The 26,200-nt window shown below is 48.1% G+C and overlaps 1 protein-coding gene across 1 annotated transcript in view; it reads left to right on the forward strand.

Moving 5' to 3' along the window:
* Positions 1-26,200, forward strand: part of CARMIL3 (capping protein regulator and myosin 1 linker 3) — a 1,220,401-nt gene that overhangs the window by 766,740 nt on the left and 427,461 nt on the right. Inside the window, exon 28 of the mRNA XM_069238205.1 lies at positions 8,507-8,594. Within this exon, the coding sequence (XP_069094306.1) occupies positions 8,507-8,594 (88 nt within the window). The remainder of the gene's footprint in view (positions 1-8,506; positions 8,595-26,200) is intronic.

A 26,200-nucleotide genomic window follows, 5' to 3' on the forward strand; every position in this document is an offset into this window, starting at 1 on the left:
TTAGCATTTGCAAACCCTCTGAGTTACAGAGTCAGAGTTTGTGAATGCCAAAACTATTAGTACGTGAGGCATTTAGTTCAACCATGACAGTGATGGACATTAGCCATTGAAGTGTGTTTAGTAACAGAAAAGCATAAGCATAGTAGTGGATGTCAATCATTTCAGCTTTTGTTCTGAGAAGCAGGTGTGTTGGTCCTGCAGCTGTGGGTGGAGCAATAAAGTTATTGCATTTTATGTGAATGAGTGAATGAATGAAATACATTTCTAAAGGACAACAGCTGCCCCATAAAGCTTCCAGACACTGAGAAACTCAGAGAAAAATTCAGACCAGTTAGAAAAATTGTAGAAATAGCCAGTTTTCAGTAGTTTTCTAAACAAGGGATGGGAATGAGTTCTGTTATGAAACAGAAGATAATTTAAGAGTGAGGCAAAGGACCTACCTCTTTGTGTAAACGGTTTAATTTTGGGAATGGCTAAGACTGACTGAGGGTAAGATTCAAGATTGTGAATAGGATGGTAAGTGTGATGTTTCTTTCTAAGTAGAAGGGGGCATTGTTGTGGAGGACTTTGGAAACAAGACAAGGGACTTTGTAGGTCCTACACTTTCTTACAGGCAGCCAGTGTAAAGATTTGTTATGTACTCTAAATGAGCATCTTCTGGGGATGTTAAAGATAGTTCGTGCAGAGGTGTCTGCATGAGATGGGAAGGAACGGCAAGAAATAGCGAATTACTGTAATTTATCATCAATGTTTAGGCACATCTTTCATTATGTGAGAAAGACATCTGTGTGTCCGGGGGTGGATAATGGGTAACGGCATTGGCACTGTGTGCTATGATTTAGTCAGAGCAGTCAACCCTGGTCATCCCTTGGTTCCTCCCCTGTCTCTCCTCCTCCATCTTCTCCGTCCATTTCATCACTCTGGGGCACTTCTCCCTCATCAGCCTGGCCATCTCACTCAGAGTCAGTATCTCCCCCCAGGTGTTCCCAATTCCCAGAATTTCCATCCAGAGCTCAGCTAAGGGGTGTCTCTGGATTCCCCTACGGTGTTCCCTCTGAAGGGCCCTCTCTTCTGCCATTGCCCATGCCATAACATCCTGAACCCACACTTCTAAAACAGGCCCCTCTCATATTTCCAAGCCATTGTTTTTCCATGCTTAGCCAGCGCTAAGGGCAAATCCAGGAATTTAGTACCCACTTCATGTTTCTTGGATTTAGGGAAGTTCTCCAGTAAGCAGGCCTCAATGGTACTTGGAGCAGTGCTAGCGTTGAAAAACCACCTGCAAGAATACCTGGCGGGTACAGCAGCTCCATGTCATGTGTTGCAAAAAGCCACATCTGGATGTCTACACCAGGGGCAGCCCCACAGGTCACCATTGTATATGACCTGTAGTTTATGAGGCATTAGATATATCATATGTAGGAGGTTAAATTGTATATATTTAAGCCTTGTGTGGAGAGACCTTTCTGGAGTAGGACACTATCTTGTTACATTCCCTATCTTGAATCTCCTTACCTAGGATATCATTTTGTCCCCGAGTCCATCAAGGCTTTCCTTCCCATATCACTCAGAGACCGATAGATCCATGAAACCAACCTTCAGGCGGAACCCATAGAAAGTAGCAACTGTAATGTGATATGCGTAGGGGGCTCTTCCCGCCCACAGTTCCATAGGTCTGCAAATGTTTGTATCAAAGCTTCATAATTTAGAAATTCACCTGTGGTTAATGCGTAATGTTCTATGAGTTCCCCCAAAGGTATGAAAGTGCCCATCAGAAAGCAATCTCTCACCATCTTCAGCAGTGCTTCTGTCCAGTCAGAAAACCTGCCTGCCGTGAAACAGGTTACTGGAGTGCCATGTGGGAGGCCAATCAATGGCAGCGCAGGTGCATGTATGAACGCATTTTGGGTTTGCATCTGACACCACCGCCAAGCATATAAGGCTACCAATAAGAGAAAATTCAGCTGTGTGATAGTCACGTCACAGCACAGTAGCCGAGGCAGGAAGAGCCAGAATTATCAAATCCGAAGCACCCCTCTAAGACTTGTCAAGCCATCTAGCTATCCATTGCAGCTGTGCTACTAAATAGTAAAGCTCAAGGTCCGGTGGGCACTGGACGCCCTATTTCTGCGGCCATTCCAAATTAGTTTGCAAAGAATGGCAAAAACCTGCCTAAACCAAGCTACGGGAATTTTAACCGGGAGGTTTGTTAAAAAATATTACAGGTGAGAGAGCATCACCATTTTGGAGATGGCAATTCTTGCCATTAGTGGCAATCAAAGATCTCCAGAAGGAGACACAACCCCTAACAGTATGGTATACACCCTCCAGATTCCCTTCAGGCAAGTCCTCAATAGTATGGTATGCATGTATACCTAGATACTTAAAGGAGGTGGGTGACCACCAAAGCCCCAATGGTATACCTGCGGGCACAGGGTGCCCTTTACACAGGGAAACAGACAGGTCTTTGTACAGTTCAGTCACAGGCCAGACACCCTCCCTAACTCTAGGCGAGTGATTGCATCATACCTCATTTTCTTCTAGATACAAGAGGAGGTCATCCGCATAGAGCTATATAATATGTTGTCTGTCCACCACAATTGACCTTCCCCCTCATCTCTGAACAGCACTGCCAACAGTTCTATGGCCAGGGCAAAAAGTAAGGGTGACGGGGCAACCCTGCCTTGTCCCTCTAAAAATGTGATATGGGGAGAGACTGTGGAGCCCATCCTGACCCTAGCTGTTGGTTCAATATAAAGCAGGGTGATCTATTTAATCCACTCCTCACCCAGACCCATCCTTCGCATGACTTCTGTTAGGAAGTCACATTGTATGGAATCAGATACCTTCGAGGTCTACTGATATGAGCATTGTGTCAGTCTGGGTCTGCACCCAGGGTGGTACAGAACATATAAGAGTCTTTGCAAGTTGAGGGAGTGCTTCGGTTCAGGATGAACCCGTTATGATCTTTGTGAATCAGTGTCTGCCTGTAAGGGAGGATCCTATTTGCCGACACCTTACTAAGGATTTTGAAGTCCATATTTAACATGGACAGTGGGCGGAACCCGGTAGTGGGTGCACCTGAACCTGTTGTTTTGGGTCAATAGTTGTAGGAAGCCACCTAATTATATGATATATCAAATTGAGATGTATTGTGCAGAGTCCAGGGGTTCACTTAATAGTGGACAGGGGCTTGCTCTATCAATCCCAATTTGGGGATAGTGTGGTCGAGCAGCCTTAGCCTTATCAGAGAGGAGCATTAGACATCTGAAAATACACACACAATCAATAAATGAGGCACATGACTCAAGAAGGAGATCCACACCAATTTACAAAATTACCAAGTAATTATATATATGTTTTGGCACCAGCATCAATATGATCAGGTATGTATGTTTTGAAAGAGAAATCCGTACACTTTTGAAAAGTCGACACTGCAATTTCTGGAAGCTGCAATGTTATGGAGGAAAAGCAAGGATGGCAAAACAGGAACAGTACAGCGACTTATAAGGCCAATCTCAGGGACTTTAGCAAAGTATTGGGTAAGGGTCAGGACCACACCAACAGGTCACCATGGGTGGCAAAGGGGCAGCTGGGTGCATGTGAGTAATACGGCTTTGGGTACCCAATGTTACTCTATGAATATTGGTCTGGTTGAAAGGATGCTGCAAGTGAGGACTTGGGATCCAGTTAGGAGGAACCAACATGTGTGTTCCAAACCTGAGATGTCTGGAGACGAGGGGACAGCTTCAGTCCTTTTCTCCAATGACCAGGGGCGATGATGGCAGATGTGTCCTGAGGCATCGTGTTTTTCTCCACCAGAGTGCTTGCGGTGATGAGGCCTGCGTGCAGAGGCTGCAGGCGATGTTGGGGTGTCCACAGTGGACAAGTCCAAGGTGGTCTTTGTTTCTGGAGGGCTGGGGAGCCATGCTGGCACCGTTGACCCTTGTCAATTCGGGCGGTGCGGCACGTGTGAAGTGGTGCTTTCCAGTGTCTGATTTTTTTGTGGTCAGGAGTCCTTACAGTTGTCCGGTAAGAAGCTCCGCTGCTCCCCAGGAATTCCTGGGTCTTTGTTGAAGCCAGGCAGGCCTCTCAGTCATCAGGTGCATCTTCTTCAGGCTTTGCTTTTGTAGCTCTTGGTTGTCCTTCTTTGTAGGTCAGCAGAAATCTGCTTTCTTGATGCAGGAGCTCCCTTAAATATCGACTTTATGGGTGTTTCTGGAGTGTACCCAGCAGGTGTAGGTCCCCCAGAGTTCCTAAACCTGCCAACACCAAGGTGGCAGATTTTAAAAAGTTATGTCCACATCAGGTAGTGCACCTTAGAGGTGGGACTGCCCCAGGGGGTGGACGGCCGCCCGTGAATACTAACTTTCCCGTCTGTCCTGGTACCAAAAGGGCCCTGGGGCAGGGATCGGCATCTCTCCTGTGTGTGAGGCCAGAACCGCATATCAAGAGCAGTGAGCCTCTTTGAAGCCGCCAGCTTTGGAATGCAGATTTACAGGTCATCCAGTTGGTGTTGTGCAAAACACCTCTCCCAGAGCAGGCTTTGTGATTGACTGCCCAAGAGCCCTCATCCTAGCAGGTCAGCCTCATGTCTGGTGGTGGTAGACTGGCTATAACTGGTCATTCCCCACACGGGTAGTTGGTAGGTTTTCAGGGGCACCTCTAAGGTGCCCTCTGGGTGCATGTAGTGATAAATCCATCACTGGCATCAGTGAGAGCTTATTAATACGAGATGTTTGATACCAAACATCCCTATTTTGACTGAAGCCATCATGTAGCTGGGTGGCTTCCCTGTTACTTACTATGTCTAAGAATCAACAAAGACATATCCCGGGCATATCTGTTCTTGCAGATACGTCCTCACATGTAATAGAATGCGCCCTGCTTTAGGGCTGCGAGGTCTGCTGCAGGGGTGACTTACAAATATTATATGCAGTGTTTATGGGACATGGCACACAGTCTGTTCGTGTCGTGTCTTCACTTTTAGCTGCACAAAGACACGCAGCCTGCAGTGACAGTCTGCATGTGCTAGTTGAGGGGTCCCCGAGGGTGGCACAATACATGCTGCAGCTCTTGGGGTCCCTCTTTGATGCCCAGGCCCTAGGTACCAGGGGTACCTTTTACTAGGGACTTATAGGGGGACCAAAGGCATTTCTGATTGGGGAACAATTGCACATCCTTAGGGAAAGAGATCTGGCACAGGGGACCTGGTTAGCAGGAACCCACTGCACTTTCAGTCAAAGCTGCATTGGATACCAGGCAAAAAGGATCACTTTCCTAAACTAGTGCATTTCTGATAGGCCTCCCGCTGCGACTCTGGCACGGAGATCCGACACGCTCACCGCATCAGGCCCGCAACTCAGCAAGTCGGCTCTGCTGCCTCCCACTGCACTAGGGGGGCAGGCGCTACAGCCTATTCTTCTCTGGCAGCCGTCATGCGGATCCCAGGTTGTCTTAGTGTGCAGTGCAGGCCCGGCAGTCGCAGTCTCCTGTGTCAAGCGGTTTCCCACAGCAGTGTGTTTTTTCACTCCGAGCCAGGTGTCAGCAAGCGGCAGAACTTCTCACACCAGTTGGATGACTTGGGTGGGCACCTGGTATGACGATTTAGATGGATAATTATCTGCGCCAGACCAGAGCACCCAGATCACACTTCTGCCATCTTTGGCTTCCAAGCGACATCCCCCAGCGGGCAGCTGTTTTCACACAGCTATTGAGGGAATTTTTAGTGATACAGTTGTCTTCCAAGATAGAAGCAATTATTTGAGTTTGATCTGACTAGGTTAACACCTCAAAGGCAAAAGACTGAACTGTGGGATAAGAAGAAAGAGGTATATACTGAGTGGGGCTCAGGGATGAGCCTTGAGGAACCCAACAGGGAACTGAGAAAGCATTGATGGAAACGGTGGTCACTAGCCTGTCTGGGATCTTCCATTAAAGAAGTAATCTAACTAGCTGAGAGCCTGCTTGCAGATGCTCAAGTCACAGAGTCTAGAGATGGGGACAGGGTGAGAGACTGTATCAAGTGCTGCTGAGAGTTCTAATAGAACCAGAGCAGTAGATCTTCCTCTGTCCAATAAGCATCTGAGGTTGTTTGTGACAGTAAGTAGGACTGTCTCTGTGCTGTGATTAGGCCTAAAATCTGATTCTGAAGGGTACAGCAGGACATTTGCCTCTAAAGAGGAAGAGAGCTGAAAGTTTACTGCTTTCTTCAGCACCTTGGCTGGGAGAGGCAATTGAGGTATGGTGCAAAAATTAGAAAGGGTAGAAGGATCTACTGAACGCTTTTAAAACAAATGTCAGATCATAGCAGTTTTCCACATGTCTGGCACAGACACTGTTTGCAATGAAATATTGTAAAGTTTGGCCAGAATAGGCCCAATGTTGTTGATAACTAATTTCATAATAGGAGGCAGACATGGACTGGAAGGTGAGCAAATCTCATGGATATGGGACGATCGGAAACCGGTCAAGATAAATATGGTGGCAAATTTATAAACTGAAGTACTAATAGAAGAGAATGAGAGCTTAGCAAGTAACTGTTTCCTAATTTTTGCATTCAATACTGATGATTACATCCTGGGTTTTCACCTGTAGGTCAGAGATTGAAAGCTACACTCATGATACATGGCTCCTCGTATATATTTGAAGAAATCTGCAGAGTCACTGAAGCAAAGGAGAAACTCAGAGAACATTATCGGGTGATTCTCTTTGTTGATTTAGTCACCGTCAACTACTATATATTTCTCCATCACTTATAACACACTACTCTTTGGGTAAAATAAATGGGTTTTGCATGTCGTAGATGAAGCATTAACAATTTCCAAGTATGATATCGTATGATCAGCTTTGATGAAACAGTCACCATCAACTAATATTCCCTTCCCCAATGATGAAAATACATCATTCCTTGGACAAAACATACAGGTTATGCATATGGTGAACACAACATGGTTGACAATAAATGAGTAGAAAGATAAAGGGGACCAGGAAAGTATCTGGGCCCTTTACATATGGATAAGGTTGCTTATCAATTCACTCTACCCATATAGAAACGACCCGTTCCTGGACCAGAGAGAAGTTAAGACTATTCTCTGGCTAAGGACTTTAACTTGAGGAGGATGAGTGATTTATCTTGAATAGCGGTGAGTGGGGAAGTTTAATGATGATAGTTTTTAATGTGTGGACTTTTTCAGTAAACACTGATAAGACTGATAGTGCACTCTAGATATTCCTCTGCGATGTCCTAATAAAGAAATATGGGTGATTCTCTCATGGGAACATGTAATCAAGGTTTCTATATATTATCTAGGTATGGAGGGTGGTTTTGATTAAGGGACCTATATATTTATGAAGGTATGAGACTTTTGAGGGAATGTAGGATATTGGTAATTTATGTATCTCTCGCTTGTATTTTATCCTTGTATAAATATGGAAGGATTATATTGGAAGGATAAACTATCGTCCTGAAGAAGGTGGTGAAGGACTTTCAGAAACCACCGAAACATGTCGACGCAAACTGGATCGCTGGACCCATTGGAACTCGCCCATAATAGATTATAGATTGTGTGCACAAATCTGATAGCCATTGTATACCGATTGTGGGAGAGGAGTAGATGGCAGACTAGGGTGTATGTCTTGTGATTTGTCTCCCATCTGTTTTATTGCATATTAATTGTCTTGTGGTAATTGTTTGTTGGGTCTCTTTAGGTTTTATACGCTTTTTTACCTTGTATTGTATATGGGACTATCTATTAAATTATTTTTCTAGATATTCCTTTATTGAAGCTGATCATTGGAGTGAATGAGTGGGTGTTGAGTGGTGGATAAACTTAGGTTCCCCCTAGGGATTACAGTTTTCTTGATTCTCAGTTGCAGTGCCTCCTAAAAGGTTGTAGGGAGGTGAGTTACTGCACTGTGTACGACAAAAGATAGTATTTGATGAATATTTGGGCAGCATCTGCGACCCTGGGTGCTGTTCAGGCACAGACTGGTGTAGACGGGCTTACCTTTGGTGCACCTTGTGTGCAAGTAGCGCATCCACTGTGTGCATCTGTTGCACAGACGAACTACATTGAGGAAGATAAAGCCCATCATACAGGATGGGCATGGTTTGAGAGAAATTACTTGTGGGTCAAAACCACTTGTGAGAAAATGAAATCACCAAAGTGGTGCCCAGCCGCTGTTATCACAGAATGAAGGCTCCCCTTCAACTTTGATATACTAAGAAATAAAAAGTAACTCTATTAGAGATGATAAAATACAACACAAACTGAAAAAATCAAGATGCAACACTTTAAAGATTGTGCCAGCGTGCACCTTGAAGTCAGGCACCTGAGATGGTACAAGACACCCTCTAACAGGTTGCAGCAGTCATAAATAATCCTTGTTGATTACCTCTTACTGACATAATTTCAGAATGACTGGAAGACAGTATTAAAATACTAAAATTGTTGATAGTTCATGTGGATACTTACTTAACTGGATGTGTCTTTCCCTTTTGCAGTGAGGTGAAACTTTCTGTTGTCACCTATTTGACAAATTCCATAGTGGATGAAGTTCTCCAAGAACTGTACCACTCTCACAAAAATCTGGTAAGTTTATTTAATTCCATCTTTTTATAATATTTTAATTTAAATATTTTGAATTAGCAATGCAGTTTATGACTGTGTAGTTCACATTTATAAGGGGCTTATCCCACAAGTTGTTTCTCCAAAGAAAGGCCACTAAAAGCATGCATACTATGCTTGAATTGTTATCCCTTCTCTAGACTGGATCACACCAGGGAAAGTTGACAAAAATTGAATGAGGTTGGCTCATCTACTATATTATTGCCCCTACAGATGATACTTTAGAAAGAGCAGGGTACATCAGCATAGAAACTGTAGTTTCATTTCTCCAGCATTGTATTTTTGATAGATTCACATTCATGAATCATTCCCCATGGTCAAGGTGGGTACCTCCAGTGTCCTTCAATAGCAGTCAGTAAAAAGCATATCAGTCTTCAATAAAAATATCAATTAAACCATGTTCATTTAGTATCCCATTCACCACATTAGAAAACACCAAAACTCCAGCAAATAAGGTGAAGTAGCTCAGTACTCCACTCCTTAGAACATCCCATGCCTCAGATTGCTACTGCGCATTGTGTGTGTAGGGATTCTGCACTCTTAGGCAACTGTCTTCAAGGATGTGTTTGTCTGGGGGGATGTGGCCAACTGCTGCCCGTGATGGACACATAGCTGAGAAGCTTCGGTGGTCACCCAACCAGATCCCCTTAATATGCATAATATTATTCTGCCCCATGGGCGAACACGAACGTTTCTGCCCCTCGTTCACCTAGAGGATACAGAGGAACAGAGTTAGCGGTCCAACGGGTCCCAACTAACTGGATCGGACAGTGGGGCCTTTTGCTGCGCTCGGAGCTGCTGGGGAGAGGAGGCCAGATGCATGGCCGCAACCGGCGGGAGACCAGTTTGGTGAACCACCCAACAGGAGTATACCAGGCTGGAGGCATCTGAGCCCAAAAGGGCCCCGGCTGCCTGAGACATGCAGCTGGGCCTCGCGCTGCACTCCAGGCCGGGGCCTCGCCTCGGACTGTGATCCCGCAGAGAGCACCTCCACAGACTTGCTGCACTAGGGTGGCCACACCAGTCGGGGGGATGCAGGCACCCTAACCAACATGTGCAACACAAAGGGAGCCCCCGTGTGTGGGCAGCCAGGAACCGGTCCTACTGACTTGAACCAGCAAGCGGAATACAGCTGGGGCTGGATATGAAGGAGACATCAACCGTGGCCTTTGTTACCACTCCACAGGGGCCTTCGGATCCCTCACCGGACTCACGTCTGCTTGCCCAGGGGTCCCCGGGACCTCGACCCAGATTGTGGGCGCTGGAGATAGGGCGCACGCCCCCAGGGGGGCAAACCAACCGGGGCACGGTCCCCGTGCCTCGCCAGGTGGGCCTGGTCGGACCCACAGCGCCCATGGTGTGGGCCCTGCATTGCAAAGGATGCAGGAACAACAACCAAGAGTCAGTGCCTAGAGCCCTGACAGGGCATCCAACACTGCGGGGACCCAGCAGCATTGAGGCGGCGACTGCCCAAGGAGACTTAACCAAGAGCTGTGTACACCTTGGAAGCATCCACCCCCTCATAGTGACTGTGACTCAGGGGCTCAGACTTCTCCCACGATACTGGGCCTGATGGGTTCAATGTGAAGTCTGCAGGTTGGGTGGAGAGACATTCTGCCCCTGGCACCCACCCGCCCCACCAAAGTAAGTCATGGACCCCCTGTACAGACAAGCCACCATAAGTGAACAGCACCCCCTGCCACTGATGGAACTCCATTTTTAGATTGTTCTGTCACGAGCAGTCACTTTTATCGCCCACCAGCAGGATGACGTGAGGAAAGAATGCAAGAAAAGTCCATCAATTGAAGCTTGACAGAATTACTCAACCCAGAGACACAACAGAGATGGCCATGGGGTAGAACGTGGCCCGGGGGACCTCAAAGAGGGACAATCCAACTCTGAAGCATGTAATGCCAGCTATCCAAGGGGTACGCAGCTCTCTGGAGACAAAGATCAACACAGAGTCAGCAGAGGTTGCCCTCATGCAGGCAGATATGCACAACTTGGGGGCCAGAGTAAAAAAATCCAAAAGTTCCTTAATACAGCTCAAAGATGACACTGCAACCCTCACAACACAAGTCAAAATGCTCAAAGTCACTGCTGAACAGTTAAGAGAGAAGTTTGAAGATTTAGAGGGCCGGTAATGCAGGAATCACATACAAATATTAGGGATACCTGAAAAGACCTAGGGATCGGCTGTAGACCTGTTCGTGGAAGAACTCCTTCCGAAATAGATACAACCAAACAGACTCTCCAAATACCTTTCTGTACAGCGAGCCCACCGCATCCCAGGCACACCGCCAAAGCCCGGTTCACCGCCACGACCCATCATAGCAAGGCTCTTCAACTTCCGAGACCTGGATGTGATTCTTCAAGCTGCCCGCAGCACCCCACCAATGCATATAGGTAACACTTGTCTTACCTTCTTCCTAGACTTCACTCTCCGTTTACAGAGACTCCCGGAGTGAAGAAGGCTCTAAGAGAGGGCGACCTCAAGCACTCAATGCTTTTTCTGGCACAGTTCTGAGTTGTAGCCGATGGCAAAACGCATTTCTTGTCAACCCCAAAAGCAGCCCGCGACTGGCTGGACGGATGGCAGGTGATCGGAGGGACAGGACGCCGTGACCATCCTAAGAAAACGCCACAGAGGCAGCCCTGCGATAGGTCAACATGGACCCCCAAGGAGGGACGTGGGGAAGCACTACATTGCCTAGTCCAGAATGCCACCCTGACCCCCGAGATGGTACATGGGATTCATGGAGTGACTGGTGTGACCCAGAGGACTGAAAATGTGGCAGCGGCACTACATCCAGAACGTTTCATGGAACGGCCGGGGGTGGGCCTTGGGGGTCCTTACCCGGTAATCGGAGGCGAGATCGAGACTGCATGAGATAAGCAGCCTACTTTGTAATTGCATTCCTGTACCGATGCTGGGTGGGTGCTAGATGGCATTAAGTACACTTCCCTATTAGTTGTATGTTTGGTTGGAGCGACAGGTGCTTAGCGCAGTTGGGGAGGCGGGTAGTTTGGAATTTGCAACGCAGTGTCGGAGGGAGGTGTTATTTACGTCAGAAGTGGTGTTATATGATTTTTGCTGTTGTTTACGTTCAGGCAAGATACACACCACTATTCAACAATGCTGAGGTACACAGGTCCCCTGCTCTCACAGCCCGGACCCCACCCAGGGTTGGCACGGTACCCCCTATGGTGTGGACCGGCAACCCAACAGAGCGATGGCCAAAATAAACACGTAGACACTTAGGATCCTATCCTGGAATGGTAGTGGCCTAGGCAACAAAGTAAATTGGGGAGTGGTGCTCCAATACATCAAACAACACTCCCCAGATATCATCCTTTTACAAGAGACTCATCTTTTAGGCAACTAGTGTCATGCCCTTAATAGGTGGGATACAAATGGCTGACCATGTGGGCCATACTACTTCCTCTAGAGGAGTGGGAATTTTGGAGAGAAAGTCACTTCCACTGACCATTCGGTAAGTATGGCAGGATCCACAGGACCGCTGTGTGGCGCTCTTCTGTATCTGGGAGGGAGACCCCTCTGAACATACTGTCCGTATACATGCCAACACGACTCCATGACTCAGCACTTTCAGCACTGACCGCTCTACTTCTCAATCTTCCAGACAGGGGCTTACTCTTGGGAGGGGACTTTAATGCAACACTTTGTGACAGCAAGGACCACTATACCTCCAGGCCTCCGAGCTCGGTTAGGCAACCCTTTGCTGACTTCCTCACAGCCCAAGGCCTCGCAGACATGTGGCGTACCCTTAATCCAATGTCCAGGCATTTTACTTCTCAGTCCGGGGTACACAATAGCCTTTCGCAAAGTGATTACTTTCTTATGCTGGCCCCCCAGTTATCAAAGGTCAGGGAGATAGGCAATCTAGCCAGGGGTATCTCCGACCACTCCCCCCTGTGGCTGGTCTATGGTTCGGGTGAGAGACCGGCAACTTGCCACATCATATTGAGTACCTGGTATCTTAAAATGCCAAAAATCAGAGCACCAATGATAGAAGCAACAGACCAATATTTTAGGGAAAACTGCACTTCTGTCGATTCCACACTCGTTGTGGGACAGTAATCAAGGGGGGTGGGCTTCTCCCTGATGGCAGAACAGAAAAAAGAAAAGAGGGTTGAATTGGAGTCTCTTAAGCAAGAGATACTGATCCTTGAGGCTTGTTTGCCCGCCCAACAGGAATCAGAAGGCGCCCACATCCCAACTCTTAAACAAAAGGAGTACCAAGATGTGTCGCAAGAGGCTACCAAAGTGCACCACAGGGCTACACAACGCCGCACCTACGAAATGGGGGACAAGACGGGTAAACTATTGGCCTGGCTGGACAGGAGGGATGTAGCTGCTAGATAGGTTGCCGGGATCCGAACGACTCAGGCAAACTAGTTAGCAGAAGGGAAGACATAGCTGAAGTGTTTGCCCAATATTATGCCAACTCTATTCCACAAGAAGCTCCACCATGAATAATTAAGCAGCTGAGCTTCTCGATGACATCTCTCTCCCACCCTCCCCAAAAGGTGCTAGAGAGGCCCTGCAAAAAGAACTCTCCCAGGAGGAAATAGCGAGTGCAATCAGGGAGTTGAAACCAGGCAAGGCATCAGGTCCCAATGGGATACCGATCGAACTCTACAAGCTGACAACCACCAAACTCTCCCTTCACCTGCAAAATGTATGAGGAAAGCCAAAAGAGGGGGATGCTCCCGTTAGACCAACACCAGACCTCTATAGTGGTCATCCACAAGACAGGGAAACCCAGGGGGAACTGTGGCTCCTGTAGGCCTATTTAATTGCTAGCTAGGGTAGTGGCCTCCCGACTGACCCCAATTATCCATAACCTGGTCAACCCAGAACAGTCAGGCTTCGTGCAACAATGCAACATGGCGCTTAACCCCTGTAGATTACAGGCTGTACTTGGACGGACTGACAATATACAGGAGGTCACCGTGATCTTGTCCCTCGACTTGCATATGGCCTTAGACACAGTAGAATGGCCGTACATGTTTGCAGTTCTGAAAAGGCTGGGCTTTGGCCCACGTTTCATAAACTGGATACAACTTCTTTATACAGCCCCCTGGCCCATGTGGCGGTAAACTGCACATGGCCTGGAACATTTGCCCTTCAACGGGGCAAGAGGTAGGGATGCCCACTTTCCCCTCTCCTGTTTGCCCTGTCCTGGAACCACTAGCGGCTTGGGTGCGTCAGGACCCCCTGATCCGCAGACTCCACTAGAGAGACCAATTGGAAGTCGGAACGTCACTCAACGCCAACATTCTGCTTTATGTGGCAGATTCTGCCAGGAACCTAGATGCCATTGTGCACATAGTGTCCCACTTTGGCCAGTATTCAGGTTCTTCAATAACCTGGGCCAAATCTACTATATATACTATCAGAGGAGACATCCCTCCCCTCCTCCTGATTGCCGCATGGCTGTGAGGCTGAGATGGTGACCGAGGGCTTCATGTACCTGGGCATCTACATAACCAAGGACCTGACATACTTTTACTCCTGCAACCTCCTCCCCCTCCTGGCCCGCCTCAGACAGGATGTTCAACACTGGAGGGCCTCCCCCTGTCAATGCTGGGCAGTGCTGCCCTCTTCAAGATGATGTCCCTCCCACGCTTTTTCTATGTCCTACACAATACTCCCTACTCTGTACCCTCAACATATTATAGAGCCATTCACAGTGAACTTGGAATCCTACTAAGGGATGGAGGTCCAGCAGGAATAGCCCTGGCCAAGCTGACAGCGAACTGGTAGGATGGAGGGATTTCCCTTCTCGATATCAGGAAGTATCACTGAGCAGCACAACTCACCACCATAAACTATTGGATTCACGCATCCCTGGGCAAGCCTGCCTACCGTATGGACAGGTGGCTGATGCAGCGGGGAGGTGTTGTCTGAGAGCCATGTCTCAGCGCACTCGCTGGCCGATGCAACAATACTCACTCATTGGCATACCGCACTCCGTACCCTGGGCTGGGAGGGGGAAGTATGCAGACCACCCCCTTATGGGATTCCGGGGCACTTGGCACCCTGGGAGACCTGCCCTGGGTCGACCAGTGGGATCGGATCTGCACATAAAAAATGGGAGACCTATAGTCACAGGGTCAGGTTATCCCAGTTACCGGCCTACAAGTAGAGTACACACTGGCCCTATCCGAGTTACCGCTACCTTCATGTGCACCATGATCTCTGGTCGGTGCTTCCTGAAGGTACAAACCTACCCGAATCATCACCCCTGGAGAGTAGACTGCTGGAAGAATACCTACACAAAAAGCCATATCCCTCACTTACCAGAAATTAATCAATAATACACCAGACCCACTAACACATCTCAAGGAGAGATGGGCGCAAGATGGGGGAAGCCTAGACTAAAACAAACGGCGTGTGACACTGACCTCACCACAGGAAGTGGGAATTATTTCATGGTTCCTCCTGGTGCACATGAGGATCCTGCATAGGTCCTTCTTGGCGGGTACGGTTAGAGGCAGAATGGGCAAATCAAGTGACACCCGATGTCTGAGGGAGTGTGGACAGGAGGGCTCCTTCATATGGGATGCCCGGCACTACAAGTTTACTGGGCCATCTTTGATCATGTGTATGAATGAGGTGTGGGGTAGCATGATAGACGTCTTTTCAAAATGGTGTCCGCTAAACATCTGGGATGACACAGATCTTGAGAGGGCGGCAGTGTCATGGATGACGCTTGGATTGATAGTCACCAAGAGAAACATTGTGAGGCTATGTGGGAGGAGGCGCCCAATGCACCAGAAGTGAGAGACTGGAAGAGGGACATGGACTGGTGCATGGTGGCAGAGAAGGTGTCATAGGAGAGCCAGGGTTCCCTGCAAAAATCCATAAAAGTATGGGGACATTGGAACACTTACAGGGGAAATATATGTGCCAATCCACCCGAGGGAACAGCGTCAGTTCTGGACATCCCACACTGAGAGCCCCCTTGCGGGTCAGAAGGGGTTAGAGAGGGGGTATTGATCTCCTCCCAGGAGATACAAATCATGACTGATGGTTTCAGTTGAAATGCTCCGTTTAAAGTACATATGGTTGTATGTAATATATTCTTGCTAAGCTGTTAATAAAAAGAAAAATTAAAAAAAAAGAATGTGTGTGTCTGAGGACTTTTGTGCAAGGAAAAGTGGTTTATTGTTACAAACACAATGGATGAATTATTGAGGAAAGCTCTCTATAGGCTTGTTGTTGAAAGCACCCAAATGCGTGATAAATGCATTTATTTTCTAAAACACTTCACATCTTGGTGTTTTCAGAAGACGTTTCTTCAATTAAACCAAAACAATACATTTAGACCAGTACTTTAAAGTCCTGGAGTGACCTTCAAGTATCCCCCTTGCAAAGAAGCACTTCTCTATCAGTTCTAATCAGCAGTCCCTTCACTTTTACAGAAAGGGGCTGTCAGGTCCTTTACGAGTTCCAGCAAAATAGAGGCTTCTACTAGATATTCTTTCTTGACAGGAAAAAGCATAAGCTTGGTGTCCTGTTATACAATTATGTGAACTCATCAAACCTCAAAAAACACAATCCTTCCTGTTGCTGTTACCAGTTTTATGTTCTTCTGCTAGGATTTAAGTCAGCCACACATAGCTTCACAAAGTGCATGGTTCCAGTGGCGGCATTCTGCTGGTCAGATATAACTTTCCCTCACCAATTGGCTCATCAAAGGCTGATCTATTTCTGAGGCAGAGGCTACCAGAGCATGTCCGAGCTATTTTGCACGCTGTGTATGACTGAATTCTTTCAATTAGAATACAGTTTTTGGGAGCCTTTTTTGACTCGAAAGCAGGGAAGACACCCCTCTACAAAGACTGGACATGACCAATTCAGGCTTTTGCTCACCATTTACAAAGGCTCCAGGCGACTTTATTCCTTTACTACAAATCATTACTGGAAGTGGCATTGTCTTGCATTCCGCTCATTCCACATTTCCAATTACAAATTCAGCTCCTGCAGGAGGAATCCTTAAGCAATGGGAGCAGGCCTTAGGCAGTTTTGACAAAAACATAGAAAAAACGTAATCTGCAAATTCAGTTCTGAGGTGGTGAAATCACTGGAATCACATTTGAGTAAGATTATGGTTCAAACTGGGACACTTAGCATGTGACTTACACTTCCATACATTGTTTGGAGAGGGGGCAATCTCCAAGAACCTTTAGCAAAAGACTTATTGGTGCTGGTGAAAGCATTGTTCCACATGAATGGTGTAGAAATCAGAGCGACCTGAAAGTTTGTGACTTATTTCCTTCAAGGAATTCAACAGTCTTCAGTGTTTGTGCACACAGGAAAGGCAATTTAGGTGTTTTATGGCAACAAAAAGGGGTACCTGGTCCCAGGCTCTGTCACAAGAAGTGCAATTGTTTCAGCAATGGGTGATCACAGAGGCCATCTGCCGCAAAGTATCTACTAAGGATCAGCAATGAATGGAAGGATTTGCTGACCAGGTTGGTGGAGAATGCTGTGACTGGGAGATGAGTATGGTAGAGGTAGACAAGATCTTTCAGAGAAGGGAACACCCATTGTCGACCAGCTCTAGATAGAGGAGATGTGTGTTCACTCTTTAGATGTTACAAGATAAGAAGATGTTTGAAATTTTATATTGCCAGGACACTGAGGGGCATATTTATACTCCGTTTGCGCCGGAATTGCGTCGTTTTTTTTGACGCAATTTCGACGCAAAACTAACTCCATATTTATACTTTGGCGTTAGACGCGTCTAGCGCCAAAGTCCATGGAGTTTGCGTCATTTTTTAGCGTGGACACCTACTTTGCGTTAATGAGATGCAAGGTAGGCGTTCACGTCTAAAAAATCGACTCCGAGGCATGTGCGTCGGATTTATACTCCCTGGCAAAATTCACGCCCGGGAGTGGGCGGGTCAAAAAAAATGACGTACGGCCGCTTTTGCGCCATTTTTTAGCGCCTGCAAAAGGCAGGCGTTAAGGGACCCGTGGGCTCTGAAGGAGCCCAGAGGTGCCCTCCCATGCCCCCAGGGACCCCCCCTGTCACCCTTGCCCACCCCAGGAGGACACCCAAGGCTGGAGGGACCTATCCCAGGGACATTAAGGTAAGTTCAGGTAAGTGTTTTTTTTTTTTTTTTTGTGGCATAGGGGGGCTTGATTTGTGCCCCCCTACATGCCACTATGCCCAATGACCATGCCCAGGGGACATAAGTCCCCTGGGCATGGCCATTGGGCAAGAGGGCATGACTCCTGTCTTTGCTAAGACAGGAGTCATTTCTATGGGGGTTGGCCGTGAAACAAAATGGCGCAAATCGGGTTGAGGCGAAAAAATTGCCTCAACCTGACTTGCCCCATTTCTTGACGCCCAAGCCCCATATCCCCCTACGCCGGCGCTGCCTGGTGTACGTCGTTTTTTTCCACGCACACCAGGCAGCGCCGGCGGCTAACGCCGGCTAACGTCGGCTAACGTCATTGATTAAATACGGCGCCCGCATGGCGCTTCAGAATGGCGTTAGCCGGCGCTAATTTTTTTGACGCAAAACTGCGTTAGCGCAGTTTTGCGTCAAAAAGTATAAATATGGGCCTGAGTGCCTCATTTCGAGTTTGGCGGACGGAAAACCCCATCTGTCAAACCTGACAGGGTGGCCGCTGCTTACGTGGCAACCTTCCCGCTGGAGTCATTACAAGTGTGCCATTAGGACAGCGGGCAGAAACCTGAATTTCCACCTGTCGGCCTAGCGGTAAACAGGTAACAGCATTGTCTCTGGCTCGTAATCGAGCTGGTGGCAATGCTGTAGCCAGCAGGGTGCACCAGCACCCTCGCAATGTTCACTGTCTGTAAACCAGACAGTGAACATTGCAAAGGTGCTGGGAAGGGGGCCCCCTGCACTGCCCACGCCAAGTGCACGGGCAGAGCAGGGTGCCCCCTGTACATGTTCTCCGCCAGCCTTTTCATGGCAGTGTTATCGCCATGAAAAGGCTGGCAGAGAATGAGGTTGTAATCCGCTGCTGGTATAGAAACTCCACCACTGCCTGACTGAGCTGGACTGACAGAGCTGGGGGTTCACTGGTGGTCGAACCGCCAGGTTTGTTATGTGGAAGTCGGACCGCTGCATAGGTGGTGGTCATAAGACATCCACACTCGTAATAAGGCCCTGTTTATCAGAAAGACAGTTGTTATTTGTTGCTTTCAGAAACCCAAACCATGGCCACACTCTCTGAATAGGGAGTGGCTTAGTGGATAGCAGCTGCCATCACTTACTTTTACGCTAAGACATATTTCCTACAGAGTAAGGTGATAACACATTTCACAAGAGCAATGATAGAACTATAAACTAAGCTTCGGGGATTGAGCTCTGCAGGACAGCTACTTGGAAAAGCTGTAAAATGTTCATGAGTCACTCCTGCTTGGATATCATGCACTCAATTGGTTCCGACAGCGAAGACAATGCTGGGCCTCTTATTCCTCCGAAGGGCAGCCCATGATCAAGAAACCCTAAACCTTTAAATCATACCCTGACTTCGAGGGTAAAGATGGTTTGGGGCAAAATGAGAAGAAAAAAAACTTTCAGCATGGGTCTTGCTCAGCTGCCTTGTGACACTGCATAAGAAGTTCTGCTCTTCCTGGAGCCTTTGTGTTGGTGTGGATGTAGTGCACTGGAAATAACAAGAAGAATAGTTTAACAAAAGTTCTCAGCATACAAAGATTATATAGTTATTCACAATATTGTACACTTGCAGGCTTTATCACAAGTACTGTATTAGAGCAGGTACAAATCAATATTTATGGCTGGAGTTTGGTAACGCCTTATCTGGTCAAGACAATATCTAGTTGCAGATTCCTTACCGACCCACCGATCCTCTCCGCCTTTCAAACTGATTTCAAGGGGTAGGGACTACCCTTTCAGGGCCTTAGTTTTGACGCACCCGTAGTCAGTTTCTCTATGGCTCTGCACTTCTGGCTTGGAAAATCCTGAAAGAAACTGACATCAGTGCACTGAGGTGGCACCTATATATTGACTGCGGGGAAACTCCCATAAGGCCGACTTCGGAACAACGAAGTCCTGGTTAACAAAAGCGAAACAACGCTTTCCTTAACCACAACTTCGTTGTTTTGTGCCCTAACCACGCATATGCTGAACAACGCACATGTGTGGTTAAGGTACAAACAAGGGAGTCGGCTGAGGAGGACGACGAGGCGACAACTCAGGTAAGTGGGGCGGGGTGGGGGTGGGGGGTCGGGGTTTTAGTTTTAGGGGCAGGGGGTCGGGGTATTTTCAGTTTTGGTGCCGAGGGGCTGGGGGCAGGTGTGGGGGTCGGGGTTTTAGTTTTAGGGCCGGGGGTGGGTGGTCGGGTATTTTCTGTTTTAGGGGCGGGCCGGGGTGGGGGGTCGGGCTTTTAGTTTTAGGAGTGGGTTGGGGGGTCGGGTATTTTCTGTTTTAGGGGTGGGGGGTCGGGGTTTTAGGGGCGGGCGGGGGGTTGGGGTTTTAGTTTTAGGGGTGGGGTGGGGGTCGGGGTATTTTCTGTTTTAGGTGAGGGGGTCGGGGTTTTAGTTTTAGGGCCGGGGGGGGGGGGGGTCGGGGTATTTTCTGTTTTAGGGGCGGGGTGGGGGGTCGGGGTTTTAGTTTTAGGGCCAGGGTGGGGGGGTCGGGGTATTTTCTGTTTTAGGGGCGGGGCGGGGGTGGAGGGTCGGGGTTTTAGTTTTAGGACCGGGGATGGGGGGTCGGGGTATTTTCAGTTTTAGGGGCGGAGTTGGGGGTCGGGGTTTCAGTTTTAGGGGCAGGGGTGGGGGTCAGGGTATTTTCAGTTTTAGGTGTGGGGGTGGGGGTTGGGGTTTTAGGTTTTAGGGGTGGGTTGGGGGGTCGGATAATTTTAGGGGCGGGTTGGGGGGGTTTAGGTTTAGGGGCAGGGTGGGGGGCTCAGAGTAGTTTTAAGGGTGGGGTTTGGGGTACTTTAGGTTTCAGGGATGGGTGTTGGAGTTGTTTTAAGTTTTGGGGGTAGGGTGGGGGTCGCAGTAATTTTAGGGGGGAGGTGGGGGTTGGGGTAGTTTTAGGGGCAAGGGTGGGGGGTTGGTGTGGTTTTACGGGGTGGATGGGGGGGTCGCAGTCATTTTTAGGGTTGGGGGGCCAGAGGGGACGCATGCAGGAACAATGGATGCCTATCACTAATGCTTTTACCAGGAATGCCTTTACAACGAAAAATCCTTGTTAAGGCATTTGTGGTAAAGTCATTAGTGGTAACAACGAGGTCATTGTTCCGACCTCGTTGTTCAGGCATTAGTTGTTCCGGCAGGCGTCGTTCTGACATACATTCATAACAGCGATGTCATAGCTGCCGCAGACGCCGACGACGGCGGGCACTGAGCTCATAAATGCCACCTGATTGTGCGCAGGCGTACTGCTCAAAAAATTCCCCAGATCCGGATGCCTGGGGGAAATTCAAAAGTAAGAAATCTGCAGCTAAATATTGTCTCTACCAGATAAGCAGTCCAGAAGCATGATCAAACTACAAATAATGGAGACAGACTATATAACATAATTGCAGTGGGCAGCAGTTCTAATAAAATCCATAGAAATCTATTTTGCACTCTGCATAAGGAATAGTTTCACAAACGTTTAATGCCCAGATGTGTCGACCCTCCGGTAGTTAAAGGATAACCAAAAGGGCATAGATGATAAGCGTTAAGTGCAATCAGTGAAAACACACACAAGACACACCTAAATGTATTTATGAAAACTACAGTGTGAGGTACAATAACCCTGATTCTAAACAAGGATGTAACAAATACACTGGAAAATCTACAACAGCAAGTAGATTAATCCACTAATAAGTGCGCTTAGCTTGGTGCAAAAAAAGATAGGGGAATGGCAGAGTCCGTGACCACAGAACTGAATGAACTTTGCAAGAAACGATTAGTCACCCATGTGAGATTGAATTCACAGAAGAGCAGATCGGTCACGGGTGCCAGAAAGGGTCATTGTGAAGGCGGAGAGTGGCATGCTGTCAACAGCAGGAAGCAAGTCTGAGGTATGTGCCACACGTGTATGTATGTGTGTGTGTATATATATATATATACATATATATATATATGTGTGAGTATATGTATGTACATATATATATGAGCAACCTGGACGTATATATATATGAGCACCCTGGATGTTTTTGGGGAGAAGGCCTGCACCCACAGGGGACTAGAGCGGCTAGAGCGAGAATCCTGCAAAGACCCGGACAAAAGGTGCACCCAGAGAAGAGCTCGAAGATAAACAAGATATGGCACTCCCGTCCTCCAAGTGAGGGGGTAGGGAAGGGGAGCAAAGTGCTCAAAAATAAGAAAAGGGTGCAAAGCCCAAGAGGTCAATAGGAGGCTGAAGCATTTTTTTAAATAGCCCCTGAGGGAATTTAAGGGGTTTAAATGAAGCTGCCGCGGTCGAGACCCCATACATGCATCTGGGCGGCTTGACGGCACATCCAATTAAAGAAACCTTACCAGCAGGAACAGGCGGACCAACCTTCGAGGTATTAGGAGAACCTGCCGACCTGTAGGTGAACTGATGAGCCCTGGAGTGAGGAGCTGTCAGCAGTGGCGTAGCGTGGGGGGTGCAGGGGGGGCCGGCCGCACCGGGCGCAACATCTGGGGGGGGGCGCGCTCGCACTCGCGAGTGCTAAAATCCACGGGTTAGGGGGCGCAAATTACTTGCCTTGCCCCGGGTGCTGACAACCCACGCTACGCCACTGGCTGTCAGGAATCCCAGCAGACACCACTGCAGTCTGGTCTCGTGGAGGGCCGATCGGGCCCGCCATTGTTTACAGACGGGGACAGTAAAGCTGCAGGCCCTGTTTCGGGGGCTGAGCAGCGTTCTTGAAATTGTGATTTAGGGGGCAAATTAGCAGATTAAATAACTCTGCAGTGTTTACTGGACTTTTTTTTTTTAAATCAGAAAGCCTTAGCAGTACTGTTATTTTATGTTTGCAAAGTTTGGAAGGCAAGCGAAGGGTAGAGGTTGACCCCACAGCCTGGACACTGACATTTTGAACTGCAGGCCCCACTCAGATCAATAGGGTCGAGCGGCAATTAATTAAAACTACAAGGGTGGAGGGCGAGCCAACTAGAGGAATTAAGCCTGCTGGCATTGCCCAGAGTTTAGAGCAATATATACGGTCACAAGTAAGCAGGCTATCACAAATTCAAGGGCACACTAAAAGGAAGCAAACAAAGAATACTTAATCAAGCAAGGGGTAGCCAAGGACAGTTCACAGGGGCGAAACAACCCTGCTGCAAAAGGTAGCAGTCAGCGCAATTGGGGATAGCCCGCAAGGGCGATGTGACCTGGCTGTAATGCACAGCAGATCAGGCAAGGAACAGCGTGAAGAGAAGTGGGGCACAGCCCAAAAGGGCGACACAACAGCTGCAAGACAAACAGGCCAGGAGAGTTCGGGGACAGCCAGCGAGGGTGATGCAACCCGGCTGTGCGGCAACTAAGACAAAGAGCAAGTGGGGACAGCCTGCAAGGGTGACATGATCTGGCTGCACGAGTAAGCAGGAAAGTCCAAGATCAGCCAAAGCATCAACATGGAAGAACAACAGTACAGCAGCAAACAGTAGTGTGTTCAGAACAAGATAATAAAGGCAGCAAGGGAAGTGGCAACAGAGCATGGCAAGGAACCTAAGGTAGCTGAAAGGTGAGGAAACAGGGGGACGGCTCCAGTGATGACGGGGATAAAGAGGTGCTAGGGAAGAGACCCATGAGAGGGAAGAGCCCAGGAAGCACTAGCGCAGTGCAGGCAGAACCAGCAAGAAATGGGAGAAGAAGGATACAAGGAAGCCGGCGGTGGCCGGTACCTGAGCACCCACCAAGCGGACCAAGGCAACTAATGGTGTGCAAATCAGCATGATCATGCAGGAATTCCTGAAATCATTTGGACCTTAGCTGTTTGCTAACAAAGGGAAGGGAGGGTAAACATGGCAGGCGGGAGGAGGGTGACAGTCCCTGGGGGGGCTGGTGCCCATCTTCGGGACAAAAGGAAGCAGTCCACAAATACCTCCTTTGGAGGCACTAGAAGGGGGAGGTACACCCACAGAAAAGGGATTTGAAGGGCTGGCAGCGGCCAACATGATATCACTGCCTACACAGTTTTGGGCCACAGTGCTGGGGGAAAAAGTGCAGGGACCAGGCAGCCCAGTTGTGGAGGGGCGAGGACCAGAAGCATATAAAAGAGGCATGTTAGGTCAGCCTTGCATGGTTACCAGGGCCATGGGCTTGGCAAGCCTAATACCCATTACCTATGTGTTCAATATAGTAATAATAGGTGTACATGTAAGGAAGCATTGCTTGAAGAGAAAACTCTTAACACACTGCTGCATCCACTTATCTTGTAAATATATGTTTGAAAGAGATGGCGTTTTCAATGTATGTGATGAGGTCTTGCAGAGAAGGAAAGAATGAAACGAAAATGAAGGTACCAGTATAAAAAAATACAGCTACTATTCTGAAGTTTGCAAATAATTAAATGCTTTTGTTGTGGCTTCTTAATTCTGCAGTCTGATGGTAAGACAGTTTGACTTCTTGATGCTCTCCTCTAAATATCTCCTTTTGGAAACACAATGTGCACAATTGCAGACCAAAAAATCAGTATCTTTAGCAACATTTTTGTTTTTTGCAATATTTGTTTTGTTGGGATGGAAAAATACCTGGCATAGTGATGATGGACGTGCACCCCTTCTCTGACTGCTGAAATTGTAATGATGTCTAGATCCCTGATGCTGGTTTTTGTTGTCTGGGGTAAACACGGATCATGAGTGTGCGCCATCGCATAGGCCTGTTTCACGGATTGCTCTCTACTAGGACCGTTAGGGGTGTCCTCATAGTGGTGAAAGGCTACTGCCTTTTCCAGAAGTTAAGCAGAAAGAACATAGTGGTGGCAGCATAACTTGTAGTAATCAGTTGGAATGAACAGGTCTTTTTACGTTTGTCCCTTGATTTATGCCTACAGGCTCACTTAGTCAAAGTTCTGCTACTGTGTGCTTAACTCACTCTTGGCCTAGTGCATTGCTGTGCAATGTGTGTGTGTTATACATGTGGGTGTATGTGTGCCTGTGAATGGTACAATCAGTGATGGTGCAGTGCATGTATGTTATAAGCAAGTGAAGGGTATATGTGTGCCAGTGAATGGAGCAATACCTGGAAGATTCTGGGTTCCATTTCGGGAGGCCCAAGCTCTGCTGGAGGAACGTGAGGAGGTAGAGGAATTCCCCCTTTTAGAATTGTGGATTACTACATTCCTGTCAGCATGGTGGGACACACTTGAGGAATGTACACATCAAAGGGTGCTGTTTGATTCAGAGAGAGGTCACTTAGAAGGGGCCGGGGCACATCTGAGGAAAGGCCTGGGGCAGATAAGAGAATCATAAAGAGCAGGGAAGGGACCCTGGGGCAGCCTTTTGATACACATATCACTATGGCTGACATCCAGGTAAGAACTTGTAGTCTCTCCCATCGCCTGTGTTTTAGGACTAACAGATTTGGAGGCTCTTCTGCTGTGACAGATTGCTTTCTGGAGGAAGGACAGGGTAGAGGAGAGAGCACTTCAAAAGGAACAAGACCCCCAACATGAACTTCAAAGTCAGACTCTAAATACCATTTGGTTTCTGGAAATGTACTGAAAGAAGAGGAGCTGAAGATTCTCAGAGTTGTCAACTGTCAAACAGCCAGTTGGGATGTGTGAGGAGGAGAAACTCTGCAAGACGTCTGACTTGACCAGGACTGAGCCCAAGGCTTGCTAGTCTCCCAGCTGAGTGAGGGGACATCACCCAGGGAATCCATTACCATCTGTCGCAGGAGCACCAGTGCTTGCCTGCTTGCCAAGACCAGTGTGCCAAGTAAGGAAGAGGAGAGCGTTGGAGGTAGTGAGGTCCGATGGGGGATGCTGGCAATTGGATCCCTGTAATGAGCTGTGAAGAGACAGCGGCTGCAATGATCAGGACGATGCCCGTATGCAGAAAAAAGTCAACAACCCCCATATGCCAGAGAAGGGCAGCCGTGAACTTTGCTGCACAAATCAGGCTGTAACCCATGTGCAGAGTGAAGTCGGCGACCCTATATGCCATGTGAGGCCACTGTGAAGATTGCTGCCATCCCAATCGGGCCATAGCCCCTGTACGGACTTAAGTCAGCAACCCTGTATGCCAGGTGGATCCACCATAAAAATCGCTGCTGTGCCAATCAGACTGAAGCCTGTGTACAGATTGTGTACTGTGACACCATATGCAGAGGGGCCCACTGGGACAAGAGAAGAAGCATGGCCTGGATGAGACCATCACCATGAGGTGGAGGCCCCTGTATTGACCTGAGCGGGCTCAAGCCCCCATTGAGGATCAGCACCAGGAGTGTCACCCCCAACTTGTGGGGAGGATCTCTGGAAACTCATTTAGCATCGGAGGTTCATCGAGGACTCTCCTTCCCCTGTGCCCACACTCCATTCCCCCTCCATCCTCTGGCCAGCCATTCATAGGACCTCCTTTAAAGAACTTGAGGAGACCCAGATGCTGCCT

Source organism: Pleurodeles waltl, chromosome 6 (assembly GCF_031143425.1).
Source record: "Pleurodeles waltl isolate 20211129_DDA chromosome 6, aPleWal1.hap1.20221129, whole genome shotgun sequence".
In the NCBI taxonomy this organism is placed as follows: Eukaryota; Metazoa; Chordata; class Amphibia; order Caudata; family Salamandridae; genus Pleurodeles; species Pleurodeles waltl.